This window comes from Pristiophorus japonicus, unplaced genomic scaffold (genome assembly GCF_044704955.1).
Source record: "Pristiophorus japonicus isolate sPriJap1 unplaced genomic scaffold, sPriJap1.hap1 HAP1_SCAFFOLD_190, whole genome shotgun sequence".
NCBI classification, from domain to species: Eukaryota; Metazoa; Chordata; class Chondrichthyes; family Pristiophoridae; genus Pristiophorus; species Pristiophorus japonicus.
The window spans coordinates 259,142-286,682 of record NW_027251590.1 but is presented as its reverse complement, the minus strand read 5'-3'; the positions used below and the strand labels follow the sequence as shown (position 1 = coordinate 286,682).

General features: G+C 49.2%; 1 protein-coding gene and 1 long non-coding RNA gene across 4 annotated transcripts; one reads left to right on the top strand and one right to left on the bottom strand.

Annotated features, from left to right (window-relative positions):
• Nucleotides 1-24,243, top strand: LOC139243874 (uncharacterized). The gene is made up of 2 exons (XR_011589738.1): nt 1-137; nt 23,790-24,243. It is a non-coding gene; the product is annotated as an uncharacterized lncRNA (long non-coding RNA).
• Nucleotides 13,932-25,907, bottom strand: LOC139243872 (zinc finger protein 664-like). Of its 3 annotated transcripts, none has more exons than XM_070870886.1 (3): nt 25,652-25,907; nt 17,039-17,227; nt 13,932-14,665 (listed from the first exon to the last, which is right to left on the bottom strand). In XM_070870886.1, exon 3 carries the CDS (start codon nt 14,349-14,351, stop codon nt 14,070-14,072), a length of 282 nt encoding a protein of 93 aa, XP_070726987.1. In that variant the 5' UTR covers nt 14,352-14,665; nt 17,039-17,227; nt 25,652-25,907; the 3' UTR covers nt 13,932-14,069. The 3 variants fall into 3 exon arrangements, with proteins under 3 accessions (XP_070726987.1, XP_070726985.1, XP_070726986.1); XM_070870884.1 differs by lacking the exon at nt 25,652-25,907 and adding an exon at nt 21,884-22,018; XM_070870885.1 differs by lacking the exon at nt 25,652-25,907 and adding an exon at nt 21,930-22,017.
• Between the last annotated feature and the right edge of the window lie 1,634 nt (nt 25,908-27,541).

The window sequence follows — 27,541 nt, the reverse complement described above, 5'->3', positions numbered from 1 at the left end:
AACCCAAGTGCTTTATCCCCGCCAGCAAAATAAAGACCGTTTTGATGTTCGAACTGACCCAGATTGACTACCGATTCTTCCAGGATTTCATTTGCGCTAACAGTGGCGAAGTCACTCGACGCCCTTGGAAAAATTGGGTGAGTATAGAATTAAAAAAATATAATAAAGGGTGCTGAAGGTGGACGCCAGTTGATCGACACAAGGAGATGGTCCAGTATCCTAAATGCCTAGCCTGAGCCTGGATTAAGAGGACCTGGTCCCACATGACGGCCAGGGTTGAATGGGCAGAGAGAGTACACTTAGACCATAGGATCGTGATACCGAGCAACATCTCCTGGATCTGGTAGTGTAATTTGAAACGTACCTGGGGACCAGGCGGTGCATAGCGACCAATGGATATCAAACCTGTGAACAGGGTCGGACCAATAGGCAAAACAGTGGTAGGTAGTTTGTTAAGGAGACGTAGAGTGCTATCGGGAATTGCTTAAAGTGTTTAAGAATTGTATTATAAGCCTGTTGTAAGAAAGACATTGTCACAGACTTGTGACCCGCCAGATGGCCAGGAGACGGTCTACCACAAGTAGCGCTAGGTAGAAAGCGGACCTCAGAGTAGATTCCTAAAGGTTCTAATCCAACCCAGGAATGGCCAGTGAACAAACAAAACTTGAGTGGGGGCCAGAAGGGTCCCTTACCCGCCACCTGGCGGAGAAACAGAGGAAAGTAATAGAAAAGATGATTAAGTCAGGTTTGAAACCCCACGACCCGCCGGCCGACCAGCGGGAGTGGTGGAAGAGGAAAGGAAGAAAAGGCCTGAGTCTTGATCCTTCAAGGCCACGTAAAATTAACAGAAAAAGTAAATGAATACATAAGAAATAAAAGGGAGCAAGCGGCTGTTATGTCCGGACAAACAGTCTTGTCAGCTCTCACAAAGGGTCCAAACGTGCCACCTAGTGCGGACGATATTGTCCGGGGGATATTGTCCGGGGATCCTTGGAGGAAGAGGCATATAATTATGCCCAAGAAGAAGGGGATGCACTACCACCCCCATACACCCCAATAAACCCAGTCAAAGCGGTTCCCATAAAGGTGGAGTACATTCCCGGAACCCCAGCAGTACGCGCTTCAAAAAATGGGAATGGAGGGGCTCCCTCCAGACCCGCGCAAATCAGAATGACACACACATCCCTGTCTCCCGGGGATACTAAGCAGTTACTAGACAAGCTACCACTCTTAACCCCCCGGCACAGCAATGCAGTCTGCTGGCAGAAGCTCAAGGAGATGCAAATTTGCCACCAGCTCCACAACCGAGATATTGCAGGACTAGTCAGAATCAAAATGCCCGAGAAACATTGGGGGCGATTAGATGTGGAGCCTCGGTACGGTACCTGGTGTAGGAACATGGCCGGCAGCTAACAGGAACAAGATGGTAAATTACGAATCTTAAAGCGGATGTGACAGACGTTTTAGGAGAGGGCTCTGAAAATTGGAACTCGATATCAGGAGTGACACAAAGGAAGGATGAAGGGGCGCAAGAATATGGGACTAGAAAATGAGTCTTTCCTAGTGCATGGCGGTGTGCCAAAGCCAGACCGACAGAACCAGCCCTTCATACAATTATACATGGACGGATTAAGTCCCGCTCACCAGACAATACTAAAAACAGGATTAGTAGCGTTCAATAACTCTGACGATTTTGAGAATTGGGCCACCGCGATAGATAATTAACAAAGGTCCAAAGTGGCAGCCAGCACAAGTGAATCTTGTGCGGCCGCCACCATGAAAGTGACCGATACATGCTTTAACTGTAATAAACCAGGCCACCACCACGCCGAGTGCAGAGCCCCAAAGTGCGACAGTCGCAAAAAGTGCAAGAACTGTGACCAGATAGGCCATGAGATGAAGGACTGTTGGGCAAAGGGGGGTGGACAAGAAAGAAAGGAGCCACAAAAGGGACAGAGAAAGGAACAAAATACAAACGAGGAAACCATGGATGATGGCACACGGGGAAAGCAGCAGCTGTTAGATATTATACAGCAGCTGACCCAACAACAGACGAAGCCTCAATGAATCGCATCAGCCCCCGGCCAAGGACCCAATCCCCGCATGTGGATCAATGTATCGGTAGGGGTCCGATGATGCGACATGTTAATAGATGCAGGGATTGGTGTCCCTGACCAACCTCGACCTGCCCACCACCCGACGATCCATTACCATCCAGGGAGTGGGGGGAAACAGAACTATTGCGTACCAGAGCGAAACACAATTATTAGAAGTGGACGGTATAATGCTACCGGTCCAGTTCTGGGTATGTCCAAATCCAGAGGGTACTATACCAGGGATGGACTTACTCAACGAACTAGGTACGATAATTGATGCACTAAAGAAGCAAATAATTTGGACATTGAGAAAGGGGTACAAAGATAAAATCACTGGAAAATGGGCCCTAGTGAGAAATGTAGCCACAATAGGTAATGTGGGTGGACTAGCTAGAGATTGGTCTGAAGACGGGATGTTAGGGTTACTGTGTCAGGCCACCCCAGGGGTCTAGGCAAAAAGCAAACAGGACTGCGGTCTCATTAATATCACACCAGAGAAAATAATGGGGCCAATGCACCCTCCCCTCAAACAAAACCCCATCAAACCGGAGGCCATGCGGGCCACTGAGAAAATAATAGAACCCCTGGTGGAACAGGGCATATTACGACAGACAGTATCAGTCACAAACTCCCCGATATGGCCGGTTAAAAAGCCCGATGAGAGCTATCGACTAACTATAGATTATACGGCCCTGAATAAGGTAACACCCAAGGAAGACCCTATTGTAGCCAGCCCAGCTATGATTTTTAATGGTCTAAGTCTGGAGCACAAGATTTTCAGTTTTAGATATTGCCAATGGATTTTGGGCTATTCCCCCTGGACCCCGAGTCCCAGGAAAAGTTTGCCTTTACCTCAAAGGGCAGACAGTACACGTGGACTCGACTCCCTCAGGGGTTCCATAATAGCCCGAACATTTTCCACTGGGTTATGAGCACAGCCCTGGAGGAATGCCATTTAACCCCGTACAACAGCACGATTCTACAGTAAGTAAATGACATCCTAATAGCCTCATCAAATGACCGAGAGCATCTGGAAGCCGTAGCAACTGTATTAAAAACGTTAGAAAAAGCAGGATTTAAGATAAACCCCAAGAACTCACAAATTGGGCAGGCTAGGGTGCGATATTTGGGACATGATATGTCAGGGAAGTAAGACACTCCCAAAGGACCGAAAAACAGCCATCGCTGACATGCCCCGACCCACAACGGTGCGAGAAGTGCGGCGGGTAACGGGCTTGTTCAATTACTTGAGAAATTTCATTCCCCAATTCGCGACCACAGCCGAACCCGTTCAACGCTTGGTAAAGGGAAGAAAGCCCGGAACAGAGCAGCTAGAATGGGGAACGGAGTAGGAAGACGCATATGAAAAATTAAAGGTCAGTCTGCTGACAGTCCCTCCCTTAAAATTACCAGACATGGCCAAACCATTCAACGTATACTAAGATCGCGACTGGGGCTTCTATAGCGCTGTAGTAACTCAAGAGAAAGGGGGAGTGATGAGATCAGCAGCCTATTACTTGACACAGGAGTCCCCGGTAGTAAAGGGACTCCATCAGTGTGTAGCTGCCCTTGACCGTGCTGCCTGGGCTGTGAGAATATGCGAACCAGTGACAATGTCAGGACAGCTAGTTTTACACACCAACCACACCATGGTGGAATTGTTGAACACTGGGAGATTAAAACCGGTGTCCGAGATATGTGGAACGCTTTGGTCATGTCTGGTCATTTTAAGGCAGGGGCTGTCAGCAGACTGACCTTTAATTTTTCATATGCTTCTCTCTGCTCCATTCCTCATTTCCCGTCGGGCCACACAGGAGGCGGTGTTACTACCCAAAGACCAGTCCATACGGATAATTAGGGACATAGGATTTAACCCAGCCGAGGGAAGAATGAGCGAGGGTGAGCCCCACCAGTGCCAGACAGAAATAGACCAGGGGATAGAAGGAGAAATAGCCAATGAACCCCTGACCGACCCCGATCTGACTCTTTACGTGGACGGATCCCGACGGTATCCTGATGGACAGTTCCGTACTGGATGGGCCGTGGTAGACCAAGACGGTACCACCCTCCGATGGGGAGGATTGGAAGGAATGGTATCCGCTCAAGTGGCGGAACTCGTGGCCCTGAAAGAAGCTCTGAAATTAGCAGAAGGAAAGCGTGTAAATGTCTATACCGGCAGCCGATACGCGTTTGGGGTAATACACGACTATGTGACTGCGTGGAGTAGGTGAGGATATGTAACTTCAGGAGGGGGACATATTAAACACGAGAACATAGTACGGGAACTAATGGAAGCAGTTAAACAACCCGCAACGGCAGCCGTGATAAAAATCAAGGCACACCAAAGGGTCGAAAGTCGGGAACAACAGGGGAATATGCCAGCGGATCAAGCAGCCCAGAGCACTTGAGGCTGAACCCCAGACAATACAAGTAGCCTCGGTAGGATCAGGGGAATTAAACATCCGAAAGGTGCAGGAAGAGAACAGCCCGGAGGAGCGATCCCGATGGGAATGCCAAGGGGCAGTTATTGGGGAAGACAGAGTATGGAGAAAGGGATAGCAGGTAGTCGCCCCACCGTCTATCCAGACTGAACTACTCAGACTGCACCATGAGTCGGACCACACCGGGACGGGACGGGATGTTGAACCGCCTACTCAAAGACTGGTGGTGGACCGGGATAGGCCGAGACGTGGCAAAACATTGCCAGCATTGCATAATCTGCACGGAGCATAACCCAGGGAAGCCCATAAAGGTTAAGATGGCGCATCAGCCGCGCCCCAAATGTCTGTGGGAAAACCTACAGATCGATTTCAGCGGATCTCTACCCAACAGTCGGGGAAAGAGACACTGCCTGGTAATCATTGATCAATTCCCCCGATGGGTCGAGGCTTTCCCCGCCCAGGATTGCGAGGCATCTACCGTGGCACATATTCTCGCTTTTGACACAATCCCACGATGGGGAGTACCCCTCCAAATCGACTCTGATCAAGGCACCCACTTCACGGGCCAGGTCATGAAGCGGGCGTCCAGTACCACGCTCAGAGCTCAGGGATGGTGGCGCGAATGAACCGCACCCTCAAGACTGCAATTGCAAAGGCCATAACTGAGACAGGGAAGGGATGGGTGGATGTCCTACCATTCATATTAATGAGACTCAGAGCCACCTCTAATCGCACCAGTGGTTTAACCCCCTTCGAGCTAATGTCAGGAAGGGCCATAAAACTCCCCGATGATATCATAGTGGGTGAGGAGGACATGGGCCCCATATGAGACTGGATTAAACAATATATAAAACAATTAGATTCACCGCTGAAAGAATTACAAGAGGTGAGAGATCAGCAAGCCAAACGGGCCCTCGAGACCCAAGACCAGGGGAAGGCCGACCCACGCCTCCCACAGATAGGGGACAAGGTTCTAGTACACGAGTCACCCCTGAACAAGCACGGTTTTGTCCCGAAATGGATCGGACCCTACGACATCATTTTGACTAGCGATACATGCGCATGCACCGACATGAAAGGAAAGGGCCAGTGGAAAGATTGGTCCCAACTTAAAAAATATAATTAAAGAGGCAATGGCTGAACCAAAGGTAGTACCCTATCAATGAGACTGCCTGGTATGCCAGGAGTGCTTAAACACACTTAAAGATGGGATGTTTGGAGGAGTAATGGTGGCATTGATGTTGATTGGAGTTTTGATAATATTTAAATGGGTCATGGACCGGGCTCGAGCACAACAGGCTCAAATGCGGAACCCACAACAGCCCAGATAGGGATATAAAGTGATAGAGATGGTACGAATATAAAGAATATGGATAACATAACCCTTGCCTCTGATCCTACAGAGTGACCGTGACACAAGTAGACCAGAACTTCATACCTGGTGACTACCAGGCTGTCTGTTTTAAATTTGCAGATAAAAGTCATCGAGGTAGGACCACGGCGACTGCCTCAACCCATAATATTGGGAATCTTGAGGCCCACGCAAGCACTGGATGATACCGACGGATTACAGCACACGCAGGAAGCAAGCAGCTACATGAACTATGGGATTTTGTTTAATTTAACTGATGGAATATGCATCCCAGCAGCCAAGGACTGGAGCAAGGACAGGACTTATTTTAACGCATGACTGCAAGTACACCCGAATAAGGACGAAGTATGTGTGCAATGCTCCACGGGTACAAGGGGCAGCTGCATTGAGCGAAGGGAGGCCAGTGGGCCCGATAAATGCACCTTTGGAATAATTTGTGCAACCCCTGCCAAGCCCCAACCTACGGTTATCTACAGGAAGGGGATAGGGGTGTGAGGATTTTATGAGGAGATCGAGGCAGCCGCTGTATCTTTGCATGTACGCTTTTCACCTTCCCCAACACCGCGCCCCATAAGAACCTCCACACAGCCTGAGAAATTGTCATGTCCCATAACTACTAAGGGACCCGAAAATGGGATTGTACTGTTCAACGAAGGTGAACTATTGTATGATAATGTCAAACATGAAATTGTGTCTGTTCTGATCAATATTTCAGGCACATGAATGCTGGAATATTGTACAGAGCAGGGAAGAAATATGTATGGTGTGTTGAGTAAAGTTGTTATGCAGCAGATGCCATGGGTGCCAGTAGATTCCGAGGTCAGGAGCCAATTCATAGGATCAAGAGGGGAATAATTAATGATGCTGCTACTGGTTTTAATGCCAAAACCTCCATAGTAAGCTCGCTGGATATATAAGGGCTAAACAAAAAGGTGGAGCAACTTAAGGGAGTGATGAAGGGACTATTAGAACGGGCAGAGCAGAATCAGAAAGATCAAGCCAAACTCGGAAGAGAGGGCGCAGGAATTCAACTGGATAGAATTTCTGTTCTGGAAGCTCATGCCAAAACAATGAATAGCTTTATCGACAGAGAAAAGGAAGATGCTGGAAAGCTGAGACAGAGACAACTTTGCGACACCTATGGCTTATGGATGGTGGGATAGATACGACACAACCTCGATCAGATCCAAAGGGGGGAGGTGCCCGACTGGATAGACAGCCCACATCTGGCTCAATTGGCCAAACGGAAAGCGACACTGGATAATTATAATCTGAAGGGACTGACCAGAGTATACCCAGTGATCCCAAACTGCCCAGTGGGCAAAGCTGCTGGAGTGGGAATAGTCCTGATGATCCTCAGAGTAACACAAGATTCGGGGCCGTTTTCCCTGTACCAGCTGGAAAATATTGGGGTCATACGGGAAAACGCCTCCCTCCGTTACTAACTGACCACAACCGCTGCAGTCCGCAGAAACAACATACTCCATGGCATCTTCATAACGGGATTCAAGCAAAAGGGGGCCATCACGGTGTGTCCTCACCCGGTGGGACAAGGAGAACTAGATGAGTGCGGGTTCAATCGAACCAATGGCTACGCATTAGAAATAGTACCTCCACACACACACTTTGCCAGAGCAGGTTACGGAGGCAAAGGGAAGCACTGTGTCTCGACCACGGAACGCTCTTACCAGTACAATGGCCTACAATGCCAGATCCCACAGCCAAACTTTTGCTTTACACCTCTATGACCCATTACTATAGGACAACCTCATATTATCCAGGTTAGACGTATTCATTTAAACATTTGGGGATTAAGTTTCAGTTACATGGGGCGGGGGGAGGGGGGGAGTGGGAATGGGAATTGATGGGCTTGCTAATGTTTTTTGGTTGTGGAGAGTGGGTCCGTTGTTTATTTGTCAGGGCTGGATAGAGCGGTGGCTGAGGGAAAGAGTGTTCGAAGACCAGGCCCTCAAATCTGCCACTAAGCTCATGGTCTACAGGGTTGTAGTAATACCCGCCCTCCTGTATGGCTCAGAGTCATGGACCATGTACAGTAGACACCTCAAATCGCTGGAGAAATACCACCAACGACGTCTCTGCAAGATCCTACAAATCCCCTGGGAGGACAGATGCTCCAACGTTAGCGTCTTCAACCAGGCCAACATCCCCAGCATTGAAGTACTGACCACACTTGATCAGCTCTGCTGGGCAGGCCGCATAGTTTGCATGTCGCATAGTTCGCACGTCAGACACGAGACTCCCAAAGCAAGCGCTCCACTCTGAACTCCTACACGACAAACGAGTCAAAGGTGGGCAGAGGAAACGTTTCAAGGACACCCTCAAAGCCTCCCTGATAAAGTGCAACATCCCCACCGACACCTGGGAGTCCCTGGCCAAAGACCATCCAAAGTGGAGGAAGTGCATCCGGGAGGGAGCTGAGCACCTCGAGTCTCATCGCCGAGAGCATGCAGAGACCAAGCGCAGGCAGCGGAAGGAGCGTGTGGTAAACCTGTCCCACCCTCCCCTTCCCTCAACCACTGTCTGTCCCACCTGTGACAGAGACTGTAATTCTTGTATTGGACTGTTCAGCCACCTAAGAACTCATTATTAGAGTGGAAGTGAGTGTTCCTCGATTGCGAGGGACGGCCTGTGATGCTGACCTCTGTTTGAGTGTTCCTCGATTGCGAGGGACGGCCTGTGATGCTGACCTCTGTTTGAGTGTTCCTCGATTGCGAGGGACGGCCTGTGATGCTGACCTCTGTTTGAGTGTTCCTCGATTGCGAGGGACGGCCTGTGATGCTGACCTCTGTTTGAGTGTTCCTCGAGTGCGAGGGACGGCCTGTGATGCTGACCTCTGTTTGAGTGTTCCTCGAGTGCGAGGGACGGCCTGTGATGCTGACCTCTGTTTGTTGGGGCCGTTTGTTTTGTCAATTTTGTTTTTTTGAAAAAAAAATATATTTTTGTTTTTGTGCAACTGTATCTCGCTGCAGGGTCTCGGTTAGGTTGTGTGTGGGGGGGGTCTCGGTTAGGTTGTGTGCGTGTGGGGGGGTCTCGGTTAGGTTGTGTGCGTGTGGGGGGGTCTCGGTTAGGTTGTGTGTGTGTGGGGGGGTCTCGGTTAGGTTGTGTGTGTGGGGGGGGTCTCGATTAGGTTGTGTGTGTGGGGGGGGTCTCGGTTAGGTTGTGTGTGGGGGGGGTCTCGGTTAGGTTGTGTGTGAGGGGGGTCTCGGTTAGGTTGTGTGTGGGGGGGGTCTCGGTTAGGTTGTGTGTGGGGGGGGTCTCGGTTAGGTTGTGTGTGTGGGGGGGGTCTCGGTTAGGTTGTGTGTGTGTGTGGGGGGGGTCTCGGTTAGGTTGTGTGGGGGGGGGTCTCGGTTAGGTTGTGTGTGGGGGGGGTCTCGGTTAGGTTGTGTGTGTGTGGGGGGGTCTCGGTTAGGTTCTGTGTGGGGGGGGTCTCGGTTAGGTTGTGTGTGGGGGGGGTCTCGGTTAGGTTGTGTGTGTGTGTGGGGGGGGTCTCGGTTAGGTTGTGTGTGTGGGGGGGGGTCTCGGTTAGGTTGTGTGTGTGTGGGGGGGTCTCGGTTAGGTTCTGTGTGGGGGGGGTCTCGGTTAGGTTGTGTGTGGGGGGGGGTCTCGGTTAGGTTGTGTGTGTGTGTGGGGGGGTCTCGGTTAGGTTGTGTGTGTGGGGGGGGGTCTCGGTTAGGTTGTGTGTGTGTGTGGGGGGGGGTCTCGGTTAGGTTGTGTGTGGGGAAGGTCTCAGTTAGGTTGTGTGTGGGGGGGGGTCTCGGTTAGGTTGTGTGTGGGGGGGGGTCTCAGTTAGGTTGTGTGTGGGGGGGGGTCTCGGTTAGGTTGTGTGTGGGGGGGGGTCTCAGTTAGGTTGTATGTGTGGGGGGGGTCTCGGTTAGGTTGTGTGTGTGGGGAAGGTCTCGGTTAGGTTGTATGTGTGGGGAAGGTCTCGGTTAGGTTGTGTGTGTGGGGAGGGTCTCGGTTAGGTTGTGTGTGTGGGGGGGGTCTCGGTTAGGTTGTATGTGTGGGGGGGGGTCTCGGTTAGGTTGTATGTGTGGGGGGGGGTCTCGGTTAGGTTGTGTGTGTGGGGGGGGTCTCGATAATTTTTGCGACTTTTAGGGATCGAGTAGTCGGTTCAATTCGTTGTTAGTTACTTCTGGGCCTAGTGCCGATTAAAAGCCTCGGGCTGGATTTAACGTGGGGCCGAGGGGGCGGGTTGGAGCGGAGGTCTTGTTGATTCCGGGAAAGAGATTGGTCTTCAGATTTTGAAGGTGGTTGATTTTAAGTCGCTGTTACCTTCTTTCGGGAAGATTGATTTATGTACTTTGATGTGCTGATTTTTAGTTTTAAGCTTTTAAATATTATTTGTTTTTTGTTATTTTTAAAATTTATTTTAACAGTGTCTGTTTTTGGGTGAGGGTTGGTTTAATGAGTAATTCAGTTGTAGGATGGGGAAGGGGGATTATGTCCTTTTAATTGTTAATGATCTTGGTGTGTTGATCAGGATCTGTGCCACGTTGGAGGACCGCGAGGGGGGAGGGAGAATTTAGGAAGCAATTTTCCCTTTGATTGTTTTTGAATTTATTTTCTGAAATCTTGTGTGCATCATCATCACAGGCAGTCCCTGGGAATCGAGGAAGACTTGCTTCTACTCTAAAAGTGAGTTCTCGGGTGACTGAACAATCGAGGATCCGCATGATCCTGCACATCCCCTGGGAGGACAGATGCACCAACGTTAGCGACCTCGACCAGGCCAACATCCCCAGCATTGAAGCACTGACCACACTTAATCAGCTGTGTTAGGCAGGCCACATTGTCCGCATGCCAGACATGAGACTCCCAAAGCAAGCGCTCTAGTCAGAACTCCTTCACGGCAAATGAGCCAAAGGTGGGCAGAGGAAACGTTACAAGGCCCAAAGCCTCCCTGATAAAGTGCGACATCCCCACTGATACCTGGGAGTCCCTGGCCAAAGACCGCCCTAAGTGGAGGAAGTGCATCGGGGAGGGCGCTGAGCACCTCGAGTCTCATCGCCAAGAGCAGGCAGAAATCAAGCGCAGGCAGCGGAAGGAGCGTGCAGCAAACCAGTCCCACCCTCCCCTTCCCTCAACGACTACTTGTCCCATCTGTGAAGGAGACTGTAATTCCCGTATTGGACTGTTCAGCCACCTAAGAACTCATTTTACGAGTGGAAGCAAGTCTCCCTCGATTTCGGGGGAGGTAGGTAGCAGAGAAATCACAGTCCCGCAGCAAACAGTTATCCTACTAGCTCTAAATAGCAGTACAATTTGAGCTGGTACGAAGAACATTTTTTGTTAAGAATGAAGGGAAATGAGAGAGAGGCTTTTTTTTTTTAAAAAAGAAAAAGACCAGCACAGTGGGTTGGAAGTATGGAGAGAGTGAGGGAGAAGTCTCCCAAGGGTGGCGGGAGAAAAGTAAGGCGAGGTTTTTGGCGGTGGGGGGGGGAATTTATACTGACTTCATGATCCGTCGTCTAGGTGGCTGATTGTAGTCTATAGGCCTAACGTTTTGCCCTTACTGGGGCTTCATCATAGGCCAGGAAAAGCAAATGGGTCGAGAGGTTCAAGGGTCAGAGGGGATCAGATCGTAGGACGTAGTGAGAGGTTATGGAGGGTTTACAGCTCCACCTTCCACCAGGTCAGTCGGAATGAGATGGGCTGGGAGGTGGGAAAGAAACTATTTAAACCTCCTTCTGTGATGGGGTATTAATTGTATGCTTTGTCTGGTGTTATGGTTCTTATTTATACTCCTGATATGTTGTCTCTGTGTGCTCAGTGGTCCTTCCTGTTTGTTAGGTACAAATGTGGAGCTCCGCCCCCTTTTTGTTAGTGTTTGTGTGTGATGTGTGATGCCTCCCCTGGCTCAATGTCCGTGGTTCGGGGTTGGGATTTTTTTGTGGAGGGTCTAATGTTTTGATTTACTGACAGCTTGTTTGTTTCTTTTAAGTCCTTTATTCCATTTTCTCCTTACTTCCTGTAAATTTTTGTTTTTTGATTTTTAATAAATTATTTTTTTTTAATTTTTGTTTTGTACTTTTTTTGATTTTGTTATAGTTTTGGGGTTAGTTCTGTTATGTTTTTGTTATTACCGTCTTCGTTCAATGCAGTGTTTTGTTTTATTCCGGTTTGGTTCCCTGCGTCGTTTGTTGTCCCCGATTGTTGTGGGCCCTTCTGGTTCCTGGTCTGCTCGGGGGAGGGCGGCTTAGGCCTCTTTTTTTACACACATTTCTGTTTAGTTCCCGTTTCCTCGAGGAGGAGGGAAGGGATGAGGGTTGATTTAGGGGCATTTAAAGTTAGGGTTCGGGTTGGGTTTGCGAGCTGTGGTGTGGGCTGTTCAGTTTTCGGTTAGGGTTCGGTTTCCGGTGTTTAGGAGCCAGAGTTAGGGTTGGGGTCTGGACTGTTATGTTTTATGTTAGGTTTAGATTTTAGGGGGGTTAGGGCTCTGGGTTAGGGTTTGGTTTTGGGGCTGGGGTCTGTGCTTACAAGTTTTAGGTTTCGGTTTATGAGGGTTAGGGTTTGGTGTTAGGGTTAGGATTTGGGACTGGGAGCTAGATTTAAAGCTTCTGCTTAGGGTTCGGTCTTCGGGAGTTGGGGTCTGAGGTTCAGACTAGGTTTTGGAACCTTGGTCTGGAAAAATGGATTCTTGGCTCGAGTTTCTTTTGGGGTCCTGGGTTAGGGTTTGGTTTTGGGGCTGGGGTCTGTGTTTACAAGTTTTCGGTTTAGGTTTATGAGGGTTAGGGTCTGGAGTTCAGATTAGTTATTTTTGTTGTTTTAATTACTTTAATTAAGAGTATGATTCTTTCTGTTCTGGTTTCTTCTTTTTGGTAAACTGGATTCTCTGTTAAGGTTTGGAATTAGTTTTCGGGTTTATTGTTAAAGTCTGGGAACTAGGATTGGGTTTCGGGTTTATGGCTAAGGCCCGGGAGTTAGGCTATTCTGTCACAGTGCCACCTGTCAGAGAGAACTGACCTGGGCTTGGGTATATGGGGCATTTGATCAAAATCTCCAGGGAACACCAAAAAGGGCCCATGGCCAACTGGGAAGAGACTTTAAGTGCCTTCATTGTCAATATACAGGTTAGTAATTGGGGCAGGTAGATGTGAAATTAAATTTAATGCAGAGAAATGTGCTGTGATAGATTTTGGGAGGAAGAAAAAGGGAGGAAATGTACATTAAATGATAAAACTTTCAATGGAGTAGAGGAGCAGAGAGATTTAGGGTTGTATGATTCTAGCAAATTCATTGTCTCATTAAGGATCGAGTGTCTAGTGTTAGAACACAAGAACATAAGAAATAGGAGCGGGAGTAGGCCATCTGGCCCCTCGAGCCTGCTCCGCCATTTAAACAGATCATGGCTGATCTGATCCTGGCCTCAACTCCACTTCCCTGCCCGCTCCCCATAACCCTTCACTCCCTTATCTTTCAAAACTCTGTCTATCTCCACCTTAAGATATTAAAGTTGCTAATAATAATAAAATATCTTTAAGAAATATAATTTGACCAGATTCTCTGTCCTCTATCACATCAGAGTCAACATGCAAGTCCCGTGTGTCCACAGTAACTGACACCAGGCCAGCCCGCTGGATGGAACCTCGGGCTCCCTGAACACCAAGTGTCTGCCTGAAGCACTCTGCAGTCAGGTACAGCATGGGTTTGATACAGAGTAAAGTTCCCTCTACACTGTCCCATCAAACACTCTCGAGGCAGATTCAGCACAGGATTGCTGCACTGTCAGAGTTGCCATCTTTCAGATGAGTCGTTCAATCGAGGACCCATCAGCCCTCAACCACCATCACTAAAACAGATTATCTGGCCAGTATCACATTGCTGTTTGTGGCAGCTAGATTCATTGGCTGTAAAACACTTTCGGGGATCCTGAGGTCCATGTCTAAAGACAAATTGACATGTCTTTGTTCCATTTTTGGGCCTTCTTCATTTAACAGTCGGTAACAGGATATTAATTAATCTCCTCTTATCTTGGAGAAATCAAGGAATCGACTCACTGTGTTGAAACAAAATCCGATTTATTTGTCAGATATCCAGAAAATTAAACTCCAGCCCAGTTACAGCAGAAATAAAGCCCAACTGTCAGAATGAACACGGTTCAGTCCCGATGTGATTAACAGCAGAATCCAACCCCTGCAGTCAATTGTGAACTCGCTGGTGTCTCAGCAGGCTGGGTGAATGAGTGAATCCCTTCCCACACACGGAGCAGGTGAACGGTCTCTCCCCAGTGTGAACTCGCTGGTGTCTCAGCAGGCTGGGTGAATGAGTGAATCCCTTCTCACACACGGGGAAAGTGAACGGCCTCTCCCCAGTGTGACTGCGTCGATGAGCTTCCAGCTCAGATGGATAATTGAATCCCTTCCCACAGTCCCCACATTCCCACGGTTTCTCCATGGTCCGGGTAACCTTGTGACTCTCCATGTTGGATGATCAGTTGAAGCCTCGCCCACACACACAACACGTTTACAGTTTCTCCCCGCTGTGAATGGTGCAATGTTTTTTCAGGCCGTGTAACTGGTTAAAGCTCTTTCCACAGTCAGTGCACCAGAACACTCACTCGGGTGTGTGTGTCTCGGTGCCTTTCCAGTCACACTCATGTTTGAAATCTTTTCCCACAGACAAACATTTCTCCTTCCACTTTCAAAGGTCGATGATATTCAGGTCCTAATGAATCGAGGGACTTTGTCAGATCTTGACGTGATGTTTGGTTCGAACTTCCCGTCTGCAAATCTCACCTAATATTTTGTAAAAGGAGTTTACAAAAGTCAATATTGTAACGACGGGATAGAAATTCGGAAGAGTCAATTCTAGTTTCTATGGTACACAAAATCTGGTGTCCCCACAGCTGTAACTCCCCTCACACACACTATCCCTATCCTCGTGCTGAAATCCAAACCCATTACATCATCGCCAACATGTTTTCCTTCTCATTGAAGGTGCCGACTCTGGCTGGGTTCAGTTCTACACTCACTGGTTCCCCTCCCTCTCCCTCCCCTGAAGGTGCTGACTCTGGCTGGGTTCAGTTCTACACTCACTGGTTCCCCTCCCTCTCCTCCCCTGAAGGTGCTGACTCTGGCTGGGTTCAGTTCTACATTCACTGGTTCCCCTCCCTCTCCTCCCCTGAGGGTGCTGACTCTGGCTGGGTTCAGTTCTACACTCTCTGGTTCCCCTCCCTCTCCTCCCCTGAAGGTGCTGACTCTGGCTGGGTTCAGTTCTTCACTCAACCGTTTCTCTCCACTATGTGACCCATGTGCCCAATCTCCGTGTGTGAACCTCGACAGTGAGTGTCGACTGGCTATTCCGCTGTCCTCACCTGAGGCCTCACACCTGCATTTTCCAGCAGGATCACTGGACCCTCCTCCCAATGGCTCAGTGGATAAAGGGAATGCCCAGTGTGACTGAGTCAAAGGAACAGGAGGGACCTAGGTCTGATCTTGTCTGCATATCCTCCCCCTTCTAATCCCCTGTAAAAAGGAACACAGGAACAGGAATAGGCCATTCAGCCCCTTGAGCCTGACCCGCCATTCAATTAGATTGTGGCTGATCAGTATTTTAACTCTGTCTACCTGGCTTGGTTCCATCACTCTTAATACCCTTGCCTAATAAAAATCTATCTATCTCAGTTTTGGAATTTTCAATTGGCCCCTGCCTCAGTTTTACGGGGAACAAAGTTCCGGATTTCTTCCATCATTTAAGAACATAAGAAGTAGGGGAACGAGTTGGCCATACAGCCCCTCGAGCCTGCTCTGCCATTCAGTAAGATCAAGGCTGATCTTGTACTACAGCTCCACTTTCCCTGCACTTTCCACATATGCCTCGATTCCTTTGGTGTCTCAAAGTCTATCAATCTGAGCATCCACAGCCCTCTGGGGTAGAGAATGCCAAAGATTCACAATGAAGAAATTCTTCCTCATCCCAGTCTCGAAGCGCAAACAGCGGAAGGAGCGCACAACAACCCAAGCACCCCACCCACCCATCCCTCCAGCCACCATCTGTCCACCTGTGGCAGAGACTGTAGGTCGCGCATTGGACACATCAGTCACCTGAGAACTCATTGGTGTGGAAGCAAGTCATCCTCGACTCCGAGGGACTGCCCAAGGAGGAGAAGGAATGGCCGACCCCGTATCCTGTGACCCCTGGTTCAAGACTCTCCAGCCAGGGGAAACAGCCAATCAGCATTTGTGTGAGGAAGTGCTTCCTGACATCACCCTGAACTGCCTAGCTTTAATTTTAAGGTTCTGTCCTCTTCACCAGATGAAATAGTTTCTCTCTATCTACCACATGCACTCCTTTAATCATCTTAAACACCTCAATTTAATCACCCCTTAATCTATATTCAAGTGAATACAAGCCTAGTCTGTGCAATCTGTCCTCATTATTTACAAAAGTCATCACTGGAAGTACAGGATAGAAATTCTGAACACAGATTTAGTTTCTCTGGGACATTCTTTCCTCTCTTGCCCCTCCTCAGCTGTAGAATTAATCCCAGTCCCCTGCTCTTGCCCCATAACCCTGCAAATCTTTCCAACGCAAATATCTCTTTTGATAGTTACAAGTGAATCTGCTTCCACCACCCTTTCAGGCAGTGTGTTCTAGGGCATAACATCTCACTGCTTCATTTGTCCCCTCGTGTAGCATCTGGTTCATTTTCCAATCACCTTAAATCTGTGTCCTCTGATTACCGACCCTTCGGACATTGAAAATTGTTTGTCCTGATTAAGAGGGTTGGCGGGCTGGAGGTTACAGAGATAGGGAGGGGTGAGGCCTTGAAGGGATTTGACCAAGAGGATGAGTATTTTAAAGGCTGAAGCCACCAGCCGTCTCCCCCAGTGCAGAATGTGACTCACTACTAACAGGAAGGATATTTGTTTAACTACTAAAAATGCAGAATGAGGAGAAATCAATCTCTGTCCCTTTAACTAACAGCGACATGAAGGAAATGAATGACCTTTAAACACCTGGTCCACTTGGCACTGAACTGTCTGAAACTTATAATAGGAACTCCAGGGAAATAAAATACTGACAAATGTTAAACTGTTTGGTTGGCAAAAGAAATACCAATTTAACTTTTAAAAGATAAATTGTTTAATGGGTTCACACTGACTCACCTGATTGGCCGACTCAGGATCCACCCCTCAAGCACCGCGATTGGTTGCAGAACACGCTGCTCCCTGGGCCCTCCGGCCTCTGAGCTCTCTTCCTATTGGTTCCCAGAGCAATCAATCACCACTCACCAACATTACGCTGTTAGATGAAGTTGAGAGGCTCAGAGGAAGAAATAAAATGAGGCCGTGAATCTGAGTTAAGTAATAAAATTAGAGAAGCATAATTAAATTTATAAACTCAACTATTTAAAGTCAAATCAAGTAAATTGTTGCATTTAATATATTCCTTCTGGGCCAAGTGGGAAACAAGAGATGTGTGGGCTGTGCAGAGTGTCTGTGCCCGGTTACACAGCATGTCCCTGGCTCTCCGCTCCAAGTGCACATGTTTCAGCTCACATCCAACTGACTGGATAAACCTCGGCCGTCTAAACCCATCACACAAATATCAGCATTTGATGTAAGTTATGCTAAACCTTTATAAACACTGGTTAGGCCTCAGCTGGCACATTGTGTTCAATTCTGGGCACCACACTTTCAGAAGGATGTCTACACCTTAGAGAGGGTGCAGAAGAGATTTACTAGAATGGTACGAAGGATGAGGGACTTCAGTTATGGGGAGATACTGGAGAAGCTGCAGTTATTCTCCTTGGAGCAGAAAAGGGATAGAGGAGATTTGATAGAGTGTTCAAATTCATGTTTTAATAGACTAAATAAGGAGAAACACTTTCCAGTGGCAGAAGGGTCGGTAACCAGAGGACACAGAGTTCAGGTGATTGGCAAAAGAAGCAGAGGTGACATGAGGGAACATTCTATAAGCAGCGAGTTGTTGCAATCTGGAACGCACTGCCTGATAGGGCGGTGGAAGCAGATTCAATAGTAACTTTCAAACATGAATTGGATAAATACTGAAGGGACAATATTTGAGCGTTATGGGGAAAGAGCAGCAGTGTGGAACTAACTGGATAGCTGTACCATAGAGTCAGCACAGACACGATGGGCCGAATGGCCTCCTTCTGCGCTGTTTCATTCTATGAAAATAGCAGATGATCTTACCCAGAATGCCCTGACCACATATCCCAGCATAACCAAGACCAACTATTTCCACCTCCGTAACATCGGCCGTCTCCATCCCTGCCTCAGCTCACCCTCTGCTGAAACCCTCATCCATTCCTCGGTTACCTCTAGACTTGACTATTCCAACACACTCCAGGCTGGCCTCTCGCATTCTACCCGACGTAATCTTGAGCTCATCCAAAACTCGGCTGCCCGTGTCCTAACTCGCACCAAGTCTCGCTCACCCGTCACCCGTGCTCGCTGACCTACATTGGCTCCCAGTTAAAACATAAGAAATAGGAGGAGTAGGCCATATGGCCCCTTGAGCCTGCTCCACCATTTAATACGATCATGGCTGATCCGATCATGGACTCAGGTCCATTTCCCTGCCGCTTCGATTTCAAAAATCTCATCCTTGTTTACAAATCCCTCCATGGCCTCGCTCTTCCCTATCTCTGTTATTTCCTCCAGCCCAACCCCCAAAGATGTCTGTGCTCCTCCAATTCTGTCCTCTTGAGCTTCCCTGATTATAATCACTCAACCATTGGTCCTCCGAGGCCCCAAGCTCTGGAACTTGCTGCCTAAAGCTCTCCACCTCTCTTTCCTCCTTTTAAACACTACTTAAAACCTACCTCTTTTACAAAGCTTTTGATCACCTGCCCTAATTTCTCCATATGTGGCTCAGTGTCACATTTCTTGTCTCATAATATAACAACTCCTATGAAGCACCTTGGGACGTTTTACTTCATTAAAGGCGCTATATCAATTCAAGACAAAAATAAAATACTGCAGATGCTGGAATCTGAAATAAAAACAGAATGCTAGAAATCTCAGCAGGTCAGGTAGCATCTGTGGAGAGAAAAGCAATATGTTATATTATATAAATACAAGATGTCAATGGCATGACCACACCGCGCATGCTCAGCACACGACCACCCAACGTATGCTCAGTTCACTCATGCTCAGAGCACTACCATACCGCAGCCATGTGATCCACACACCGTTTGATTGACGGGAGCTTCGAACCGAAGGGAGTGAGTGGGCGGCGCCCGGAGGACCGAGAGCGCGGATGGTCCTCAAACCAATCCGGGGGCTCTGAGGGGTGGGGCTTCAAGGGAGCTTCACTCAGCATCAGTGCTGCACCTGCCCTGGGAGTGTTTGATGGGACAGTGTAGAGGGAGCTTTACTCTGTATCTAACCCCCTGTACCTGCCCTGGGAGTGTTTGATGGGACAGTGTAGATGGAGCTTTACTCTGTATCTAACCCCGTGCTGTACCTGCCCTGGGAGTGTTTGATGGGACAGTGTAGAGAGAGTTTTACTCTGTATCTAACCTGTGTTGTACCTGCCCTGGGAGTGTTTGATGGGACAGTGTAGAGGGAGTTTTATTCTGTATCTAACCCGTGTTGTACCTGCCCTGGGAGTGTTTGATGGGACAGTGTCGAGAGAGTTTTACTCTGTATCTCACCCGTGCTGTACCTGCTCTGGGAGTGTTTGATGGGACAATGTAGAGGGAGTTTTTAAATTATATCCGACCAGTGCTGTACCTGCCCTGGGAGTGTTTGAGAGACTCTGAGAAATTTACAGCAGGGCAGGAGCCCATTTCAGCGCATCGTATCCATGCTGGCCGACAAAGAGCTATCCAGCCTAATCCCACTTTCCAGCTCTTGGTCCGTAGCCCTGCCGGTTATGGCACTTCAAGTGCACATCCAAGTATTTTTTAAATGTGATGAGGCTTGCTGCCTCTACCACCCTTTCAGGCAGTGAATTACAGACCCCTACCACTCTCTGGATGAAGAAGTTTGCCCTCATATCTCCTTTAAACCTTCAACCAATTACTTTAAATCTATGTCCCCTGATTGTTGACCCCTCCACCAAGGGAAACAGGTCCTTCCTATCCACGCACCTCATAATTTTATACAACTCAATCAGGTCTCCCCTCAGCCTCCTTTGTCGCAAAGGAAACAGACCCAGCATCTCCAATCTTTCCTTATAGCCAAAACTCTTGTAATAATCTTGCAAATCTCCTCTGCACCCTTTCTAGTGCAATCACATCTTTCTTGTAATGTGGTGACCAGAACTGCACACAGTACTCCAGCTGCAGCATGACCAGTGTTTTATACAGTTCAAGCATACCCTCCTTGCTCTTGTATTCCATGCATTGACTAATAAAGGCAAGTATTCCATATGCCTTCTTAACCACCTTATCTACCTGCCCTGTAATCTGTGAACCTGCACTCCAATGTCCCTTTGTTCCTCTACATTTTTCAGTGTCATACCATTTAATGTGTATTCCCTTGCCTTGTTGGACCTCCCCAAATGCATTACCTCACACTTATCCAGATTGAATTCCATTTGCCACTGTTCTGCCCACCTGACCAGTTCATTGATATCTTCCTGCAGTCCGCAGCTCTCTTATTCATTATCAACCTCACAGCCTATTTTAGTGTCATATGCAACTTCTTAATCATACCCCCAACATTCAAGTCCAAGTCATTTATATGTACCAGAAAAAGCAAGGGATCCAGCACTGTGCCCTGTGGAACGTTATTGGATACAGCCTTCCAGTCACAAAAACACCCATCAAACATTTCACTTTGATTCTTGCCTCTGAGCCAATTTTGGATCCAGCTTGCCACTTTGCCCTGCATCTCATGGGCTTTTAATTTCGTGACCAGTCTGCCATGTGGAAAATTGGCCATGACACCGGGGATAACCCCCCTGCTCTTCTTCTAAATAGTGGCAAGGGAAATTTTACGTTCACCTGAGAGCAGACGGGACCTCGGTTTCAACTCTCATCGAAAGTGTTTGATGAGACAGTGTATATTCAGGTCCTGATGAATTGAGTAACTCTGTCAGATCTTGACATAGTGTTTGGTCTGAGTCTCTTGTTCTCCAAAGCTAAGTCCCCATCCCACACACTCTCCCTCCTCCCTGTGCAGAAATCCAAACCCATTGCACCACCTCCAACTATTTTTCCTCTGCTTCCAATTTTTTCCCTTCCCTGAAAGCACTGACTCTGGCTGGTTCCCCTCCCTCTCCTCCCCTGAAGGTGCTGACTCTGTCTGGGTTCAGTTCTACACTCACTGATTCCCCTCCCTCTCCTCCCCTGAAGGTGCTGACTCTGTCTGGGTTCAGTTCTACACTCACTGGTTCCCCTCCCTCTCCTCCCTTGAAGGTGCTGACTCTGTCTGGGTGCCTGTGCTCTCGTCACCTCTTTATACACTCTGACCCTCCCTCTCTATCTGTAATATCTTCCTGTTTTGGTGATGGGCTCTCCCTGACCACTCACCATTTCACCTTCTGAGACAGATGCTCCCAGACTGTCACCATTTCAGGGAACCATACAGCACAGGAGACCAATCGGCCCATCGAGCCTGTCCGACTCACTGAAAGAGCCGCTCCCTGCACCTACCCCAAAACATTCATCGTTTTGAAAGTTATTATTGATGAACTTTTCAAAGTGTGGAGCCCAGAATGGGGCCCAAGCCTCAATATGTGAGGTGTAACTAGTGACTGATAAAGGTTGACCATAATCAGCTTGTTGTTGTACTCTATACTGCTATTAATCCTGGAACAGATTGATCAGCTGACCCCGCCCCTCACAGGTTTGTGGTCACCTTTAAATTGGACCATTTGCTTCAGAAAGTCTCCCATTTTTCTTGCTTCCAGAATACATTGAGTGTGGGTGTCCCTGGGAGCCTGAGGCCCTGTCCCCGCGGGCGGGCCAAAGCCGGGCCCAGCCTCTGGCCTGTTACTGGGCCCTGGGCCCTACACCAGGGGTTTATGAAGCTCACCAGCCCCACTCGCGGCTCCAATTCCTGCCCCGCGCCGACAACCCACCGTCTCGTGTCCCACATCATCCGGGCCCCACCGACTGTCGCCGCCGCCGCTCCGGGCTCAGCCCCGCCCCTCGCACACTCCGATTGGTTGGAGGACCGCCCGCCCGCTCGGTCCTCCAGCCCCGCCCCCGCTCTTCCTATTGGCCCGGAGCCGCCGTCAATCACCCGGGCAGTGTGAGCTGAGCATGCGCGGTGGTCCGGCTGTGTCTGAGGCAGCGGCTGAGAGATGGGCGGAGGGAGCGGGTTAATAAACCCCGGGGGGACGCGGGCTTCACACACACCGAGTGCGGGCCCAGGCCCCGCCCGCCCGAGACACCACACTCCGCATTACCCGCTTCACACACACCCGCTGTGGGCCTCAGGCCCCGAACAACAACCTGCGGCTCCGGCCTTTCCCCGAGCGGGGCCCCCGGGGGGCAGCTGCGGGGCTTTCTCCCGGTGACAGGCCCCCGGCAACGGCCGCTCTGTCCCGGGGTGGGCGCTGGGTGCGGGGGGGAGGCGCTCCCGGGCCTCCTGTGGGGCTCTGTGTGTTGCAGCAGTTTGAGCGGCAGTGGGGATGGAGGAGAAGCTGCTGGGTCCCCCCCAGTACTTCTGGGCCCAGTGGGACCAACAATTGCCCATGTGGGGCTGTCCGGGGGGGTGGGCTCTGGGCCCAGTGGGACCAACAATTGCCCATGTGGGGCTGTCCGGGGAGGTGGGCCCTGGGCCCAGTGGGACCAACAATTGCCCATGTGGGGCTGTCCGGGGAGGTGGGCCCTGGGCCCAGTGGGACCAACAATTGCCCATGTGGGGTTGTCCGGGGAGGTGGGCCCTGGGCCCAGTGGGACCAACAATTGCCCATGTGGGGCTGTCCGGGGAGGTGGGCTCTGGGCCCAGTGGGACCAACAATTGCCCATGTGGGGCTGTCCGGGGAGGTGGGCCCTGGGCCCAGTGGGACCAACAATTGCCCATGTGGGGCTGTCCGGGGAGGTGGGCTCTGGGCCCAGTGGGACCAACAATTGCCCATGTGGGGCTGTCCGGGGAGGTGGGCTCTGGGTCCAGTGGGACCAACAATTGCCCATGTGGGGCTGTCCGGGGAGGTGGGCCCTGGGCCCAGTGGGACCAACAATTGCCCATGTGGGGCTGTCCGGGGAGGTGGGCTCTGGGCCCAGTGGGACCAACAATTGCCCATGTGGGGTTGTCCGGGGAGGTGGGCTCTGGGTCCAGTGGGACCAACAATTGCCCATGTAGGGCTGTCCGGGGAGGTGGGCTCTGGGCCCAGTGGGACCAACAATTGCCCATGTGGGGCTGTCCGGGGAGGTGGGCCCAGTGGGACCAACAATTGCCCATGTGGGGCTGTCCGGGGAGGTGGGCTCTGGGTCCAGTGGGACCAACAATTGCCCATGTAGGGCTGTCCGGGGAGGTGGGCCCTGGGCCCAGTGGGACCAACAATTGCCCATGTGGGGCTGTCCGGGGAAGCGGGCTCTGGGGGAGATTAGATTGTTAAACAGACTCTGTGCACAATGGAAAAGTGTTTCAGGAACAAGTATTTCTGTAGAGACTTTACATCCATTTTAAATATACAGATTTGTTTTAATTTGTTCTTGGGCTATGGGTGTTGCTGGCAAGGCCAGCATTTATTGCCAATCCCTGAACAACAAACTGCTGCTCCGGTGTTTCCCCGAGCTTGGGACGATCTCAGACGATGACACAATTGTTGATTTTAGACAGTGAGGATGGAGGGAGAGTGTCTAGAATAAGGAATTTACAGCTTACGGGGGACAGGAGGGGACAGAATGTTCTATCGAATCAAGAATTGTCTGTTTTAAATTTCTATCCTGTCCTTAAAGTAACAACGTTTGTAACCACCATTTATTTGCAGGGTATTAGAAGGGGAGGATCTGCAGGGAAACTCAATCCAAACATCACGACAAGATTTGACAGATTCCGCGTATTGATCAGGATCACCTTATCATCAGCCTTTGTAAAAACACCAATCACAGCGGGGAGAAACAGGACACGTGTTGTGTGTGTGGATGCACCTTCAACCAATCGTTCAGCCTGAGAGACTCGTGATCCCACCTGACTCAACACTATAAATGCGGTGTCAGTGGGAATGGATGCTGTTGCGTGTGGAAAGAGATTCAGTCGCTTATCTCACCAACTGACACTCGAGGAGTTAGATAAAAGACTTTCTCCTGTGAATATAGAGCTGGTTTATTGGGCCGTGATGCATTTACTTATTCATAGTGATGACTCTAAACCTTTGCGAATTATTTGATGTGATTAGTTTACTTGTACATATTAAAAAAATACATTTGCTGAGTGGAATCAAATTTAAATTGAGACCAGGTTTACAGGTGTGATGCTCCATTCACACATCGAAGGTGAGAGGGATGCTGTGGGACACACGCTAAGTCCAGTATCTGAATGATTAACAGACCGGGTTTTGTGTTTAGTGATCCCAGGCATGTTACAGACACCTTCCCTCGATACCAAGGCTAGGAGAGGCACTCTGGAAGGTAAGGGAAACTGGGACTTGTCCCTGCGAGTAACCCAAGGTATGAGAACTGAAATAATCCAGAGAGTTAGAAAGGAGAAAAGACCCAAAATGGAGCAGTCAGTAACAGGACATCAATTAGTCTCTTCTTATCTTGGAGACATCAAATATCGACACACTCTTATTTGAAATATCAAAATATGAAACTCCAGCCCAGTTATTATCAGCAGAATAAACCCCAACTGACAGAACTAACATGATTCAGTCAGGATGTGATTAAGAGCAGCAATAACATTAGAATACAACCCCTGCAGTTACTTGTGAACTCGCTGGTGTGTCAGCAGGTTGGATGACTGAGTGAATCCCTTCCCACACTCAGAGCAGGTGAACAGCCTCTCCCAGTGTGACTGCAATAATGCATTTCCAACTTATAAGGTTTGGTTCAGTTCTGCACCCGCTGTGCGCAGAGTGAGAATAAAATCAATGAGCTGCTGGATACTGGGCCTTTTGTGCTGGCCCAATGGGGTGAGCCCGGGCTGGCACAACATGTGGTCCAATCAAACTGACAGACACCCTGAAGCCCCGCCCACCCTTTGTCCCTGCCGTGTCGAAGCTCCGAATGGAGCACTTGTTTTGCGAGTCTCATTTCGGGCATATGGAGAGTTTTCACCACCAATTCTGGCAGGGTTCAGTTCCACACTCACTGGTTCCCCTCCCTCCCTCTCTTACCCTGAAGGTGCTGTCTCTGGCAGGGTTCAGTTCTACACTCACTGGTTCTCCTTCCTCCCTCTCCTACCCTGAAGGTGCTGTCTCTGGCTGGGTTCAGTTCCACACTCACGGGTTCCCCTCCCTCCCTCCCTCTCCTAATCTACCTTGAAGGTGCTGTCTCTGGCAGGGTTCAGTTCCACACTCACTGGTTCCCCTCCCTCCCTCTCTTACCCTGAAGGTGCTGTCTCTGGCTGGGTTCAGTTCTACATTCACTGGTTCCCCTCCCTCCCTCCCTCTCCTACCCTGAAGGTGCTGTCTCTGGCTGGGTTCAGTTCCACACTCACTGGTTCCCCTCCCTCCCTCCCTCTCCTAATCTACCTTGAAGGTGCTGTCTCTGGCTGGGTTCAGTTCTACATTCACTGGTTCCCCTCCCTCCCTCCCTCTCCTACCCTGAAGGTGCTGTCTCTGGCTGGGTTCAGTTCCACACTCACTTTGTTCCTGCACCAAGATGGCCGTGCATGCGTTTTCTTACTCACCGAATGAAGATGGCGGCGCGCTGAGTCTGCCTTCCTGCACAAAGATGGCCGCCGTTACTCTGGGCCTGTGGCAGGAAGAAAGCCCCGAATCTGCGACCGCCGATATTCCGGGCTTGCGGCGGGCACCGGTGGTTTAGAAAGCCGCCCGGGCTCCCTGCTGGTCCGTTACTCCCCTTCATCCCGCTCAAAATAGCTGCTTCTGTGGACTCTATGTGAACCGTGTCGCCTCTGCCATTACACTAACCGCGCAGACGCCAAACCCAGCCAGGATCTGCGCCTGCGCACTGAGCTCCTGTAGTCTGGGTGCGGCACATTCTTTCCTGCTGGGAATGCTGGGGGAAAACCCTTCCATTGAACGCTCACCTTAATGAATAGAAGAGGATTTACTGTGATTGCATTGGGCACTGAACCATGTTTATTAAGGCAGTTAAACTTTGTTTCTGATGCTCCTAATAACCCCTATACCAGAGCTGGAAATTAATGTTCTGTATAAATATTGAATAAATCTGCTTGTTTCAAACACAGTGTGTCGAATATTTGATTTCTCCAAAATAAGAGGAGACTAATTAATGCTCCCTTATCAACTGTTACATTTTGGGCCTTTTCTTACTCTCGATTATTTCACTCCTCACCCAGTTCATTTTTTACCACATCAAATCCCAAGGTTGTTCCGTTTGAGTATATGTGGGTGTCATAGACTGAATCGGAGTGTCTCACATTGCACTCATCTGACGTTCCTTTCAACCAAACCTTGGAATTACAATCTTGTTTAAGACTGTAAATCGGTTATTTTGTATATTATTTAACGCTTTTTGAGTGCGGTTACTGCATGCAATAGCCTTCGAAAAGTTCTGATCTTTGTAATTGCCTTTGCTGTTTTTGAAAGTTTTGTTGATATAATTACTTGTTACTTACATACCTTGCAATATTTCTTGCATCGAGATAATTGTTTAAATACTTCCATTATCAGGTCTTTAGCTCCTCCACTGATAGCTGTCAACAATCCTTGGTTAGGGGCTGGGGTTTGGGTGCATGTTTAGGAGTTAGTGGTTATTTGTTAGGATTGGGGTTGGTAGCTGTGATAGTCAATAGGATATTAGGCTGAGGAGATCGTGATTAACTTAGAAAGCACTATTAACAATATAAGTGTCACTGGACGTGCCCTTTTCCATTTCATTATTTTAACCTCATGCAGACGAGTCACAAAACCACCTCACAAACTGTTCATTCAAGGAACCTTGTTTCTTGCAAGCCTCGTTTCCTTCCTTAGAATCATAGATGTGTACAGCACGGAAGGAGGCCATTTCAGCCCATCATGTCCATGCCGGTCAACAAAGTCTATCCAGTCTAATCCCACTTTCCAGCTCTAGGTCCGTAACCCTGCAGGTTATGGCAGTTCAGGTGCACATCCAGGTAGTTTTTAAATGTGGCAAGTGTTTCTGCCTCTACCACCCTTTCAGGCAGTGAGTTCCAACCCCCCACGACCCTCTGCATGAAGAAATTTCCCCTCAAATCCCTTCTAAACCTTCTACTAATTACTTTAAAGTTATGCTCCCTGGTTGTTGACCCCTCTGCTAATGGAAATAAGCCCTTTCTATCCATTATATCTAAGCCCCTCATAATTTTATACACCTCAATGAAGTATCTCTTCAGCCTCCTCTGTTCCAATGAAAAAAAATCCAGCCCATCTAATCTGTCCTCATAGCTTAGATTCTGCACTCTGGGCAGCATCCACATAAATTTCCTCTTTACCCTCTCCAGTGCAATCATTTCCTTCCTGTCATGTGGTGAACTGACCTGCATACAATACTCCAGCGGTGGCCTAACCAGTGTTTATACAGTTCAAGATTCCTTGCTCTTGTATTCTATGCCTCTGCCAATATAGGCAAG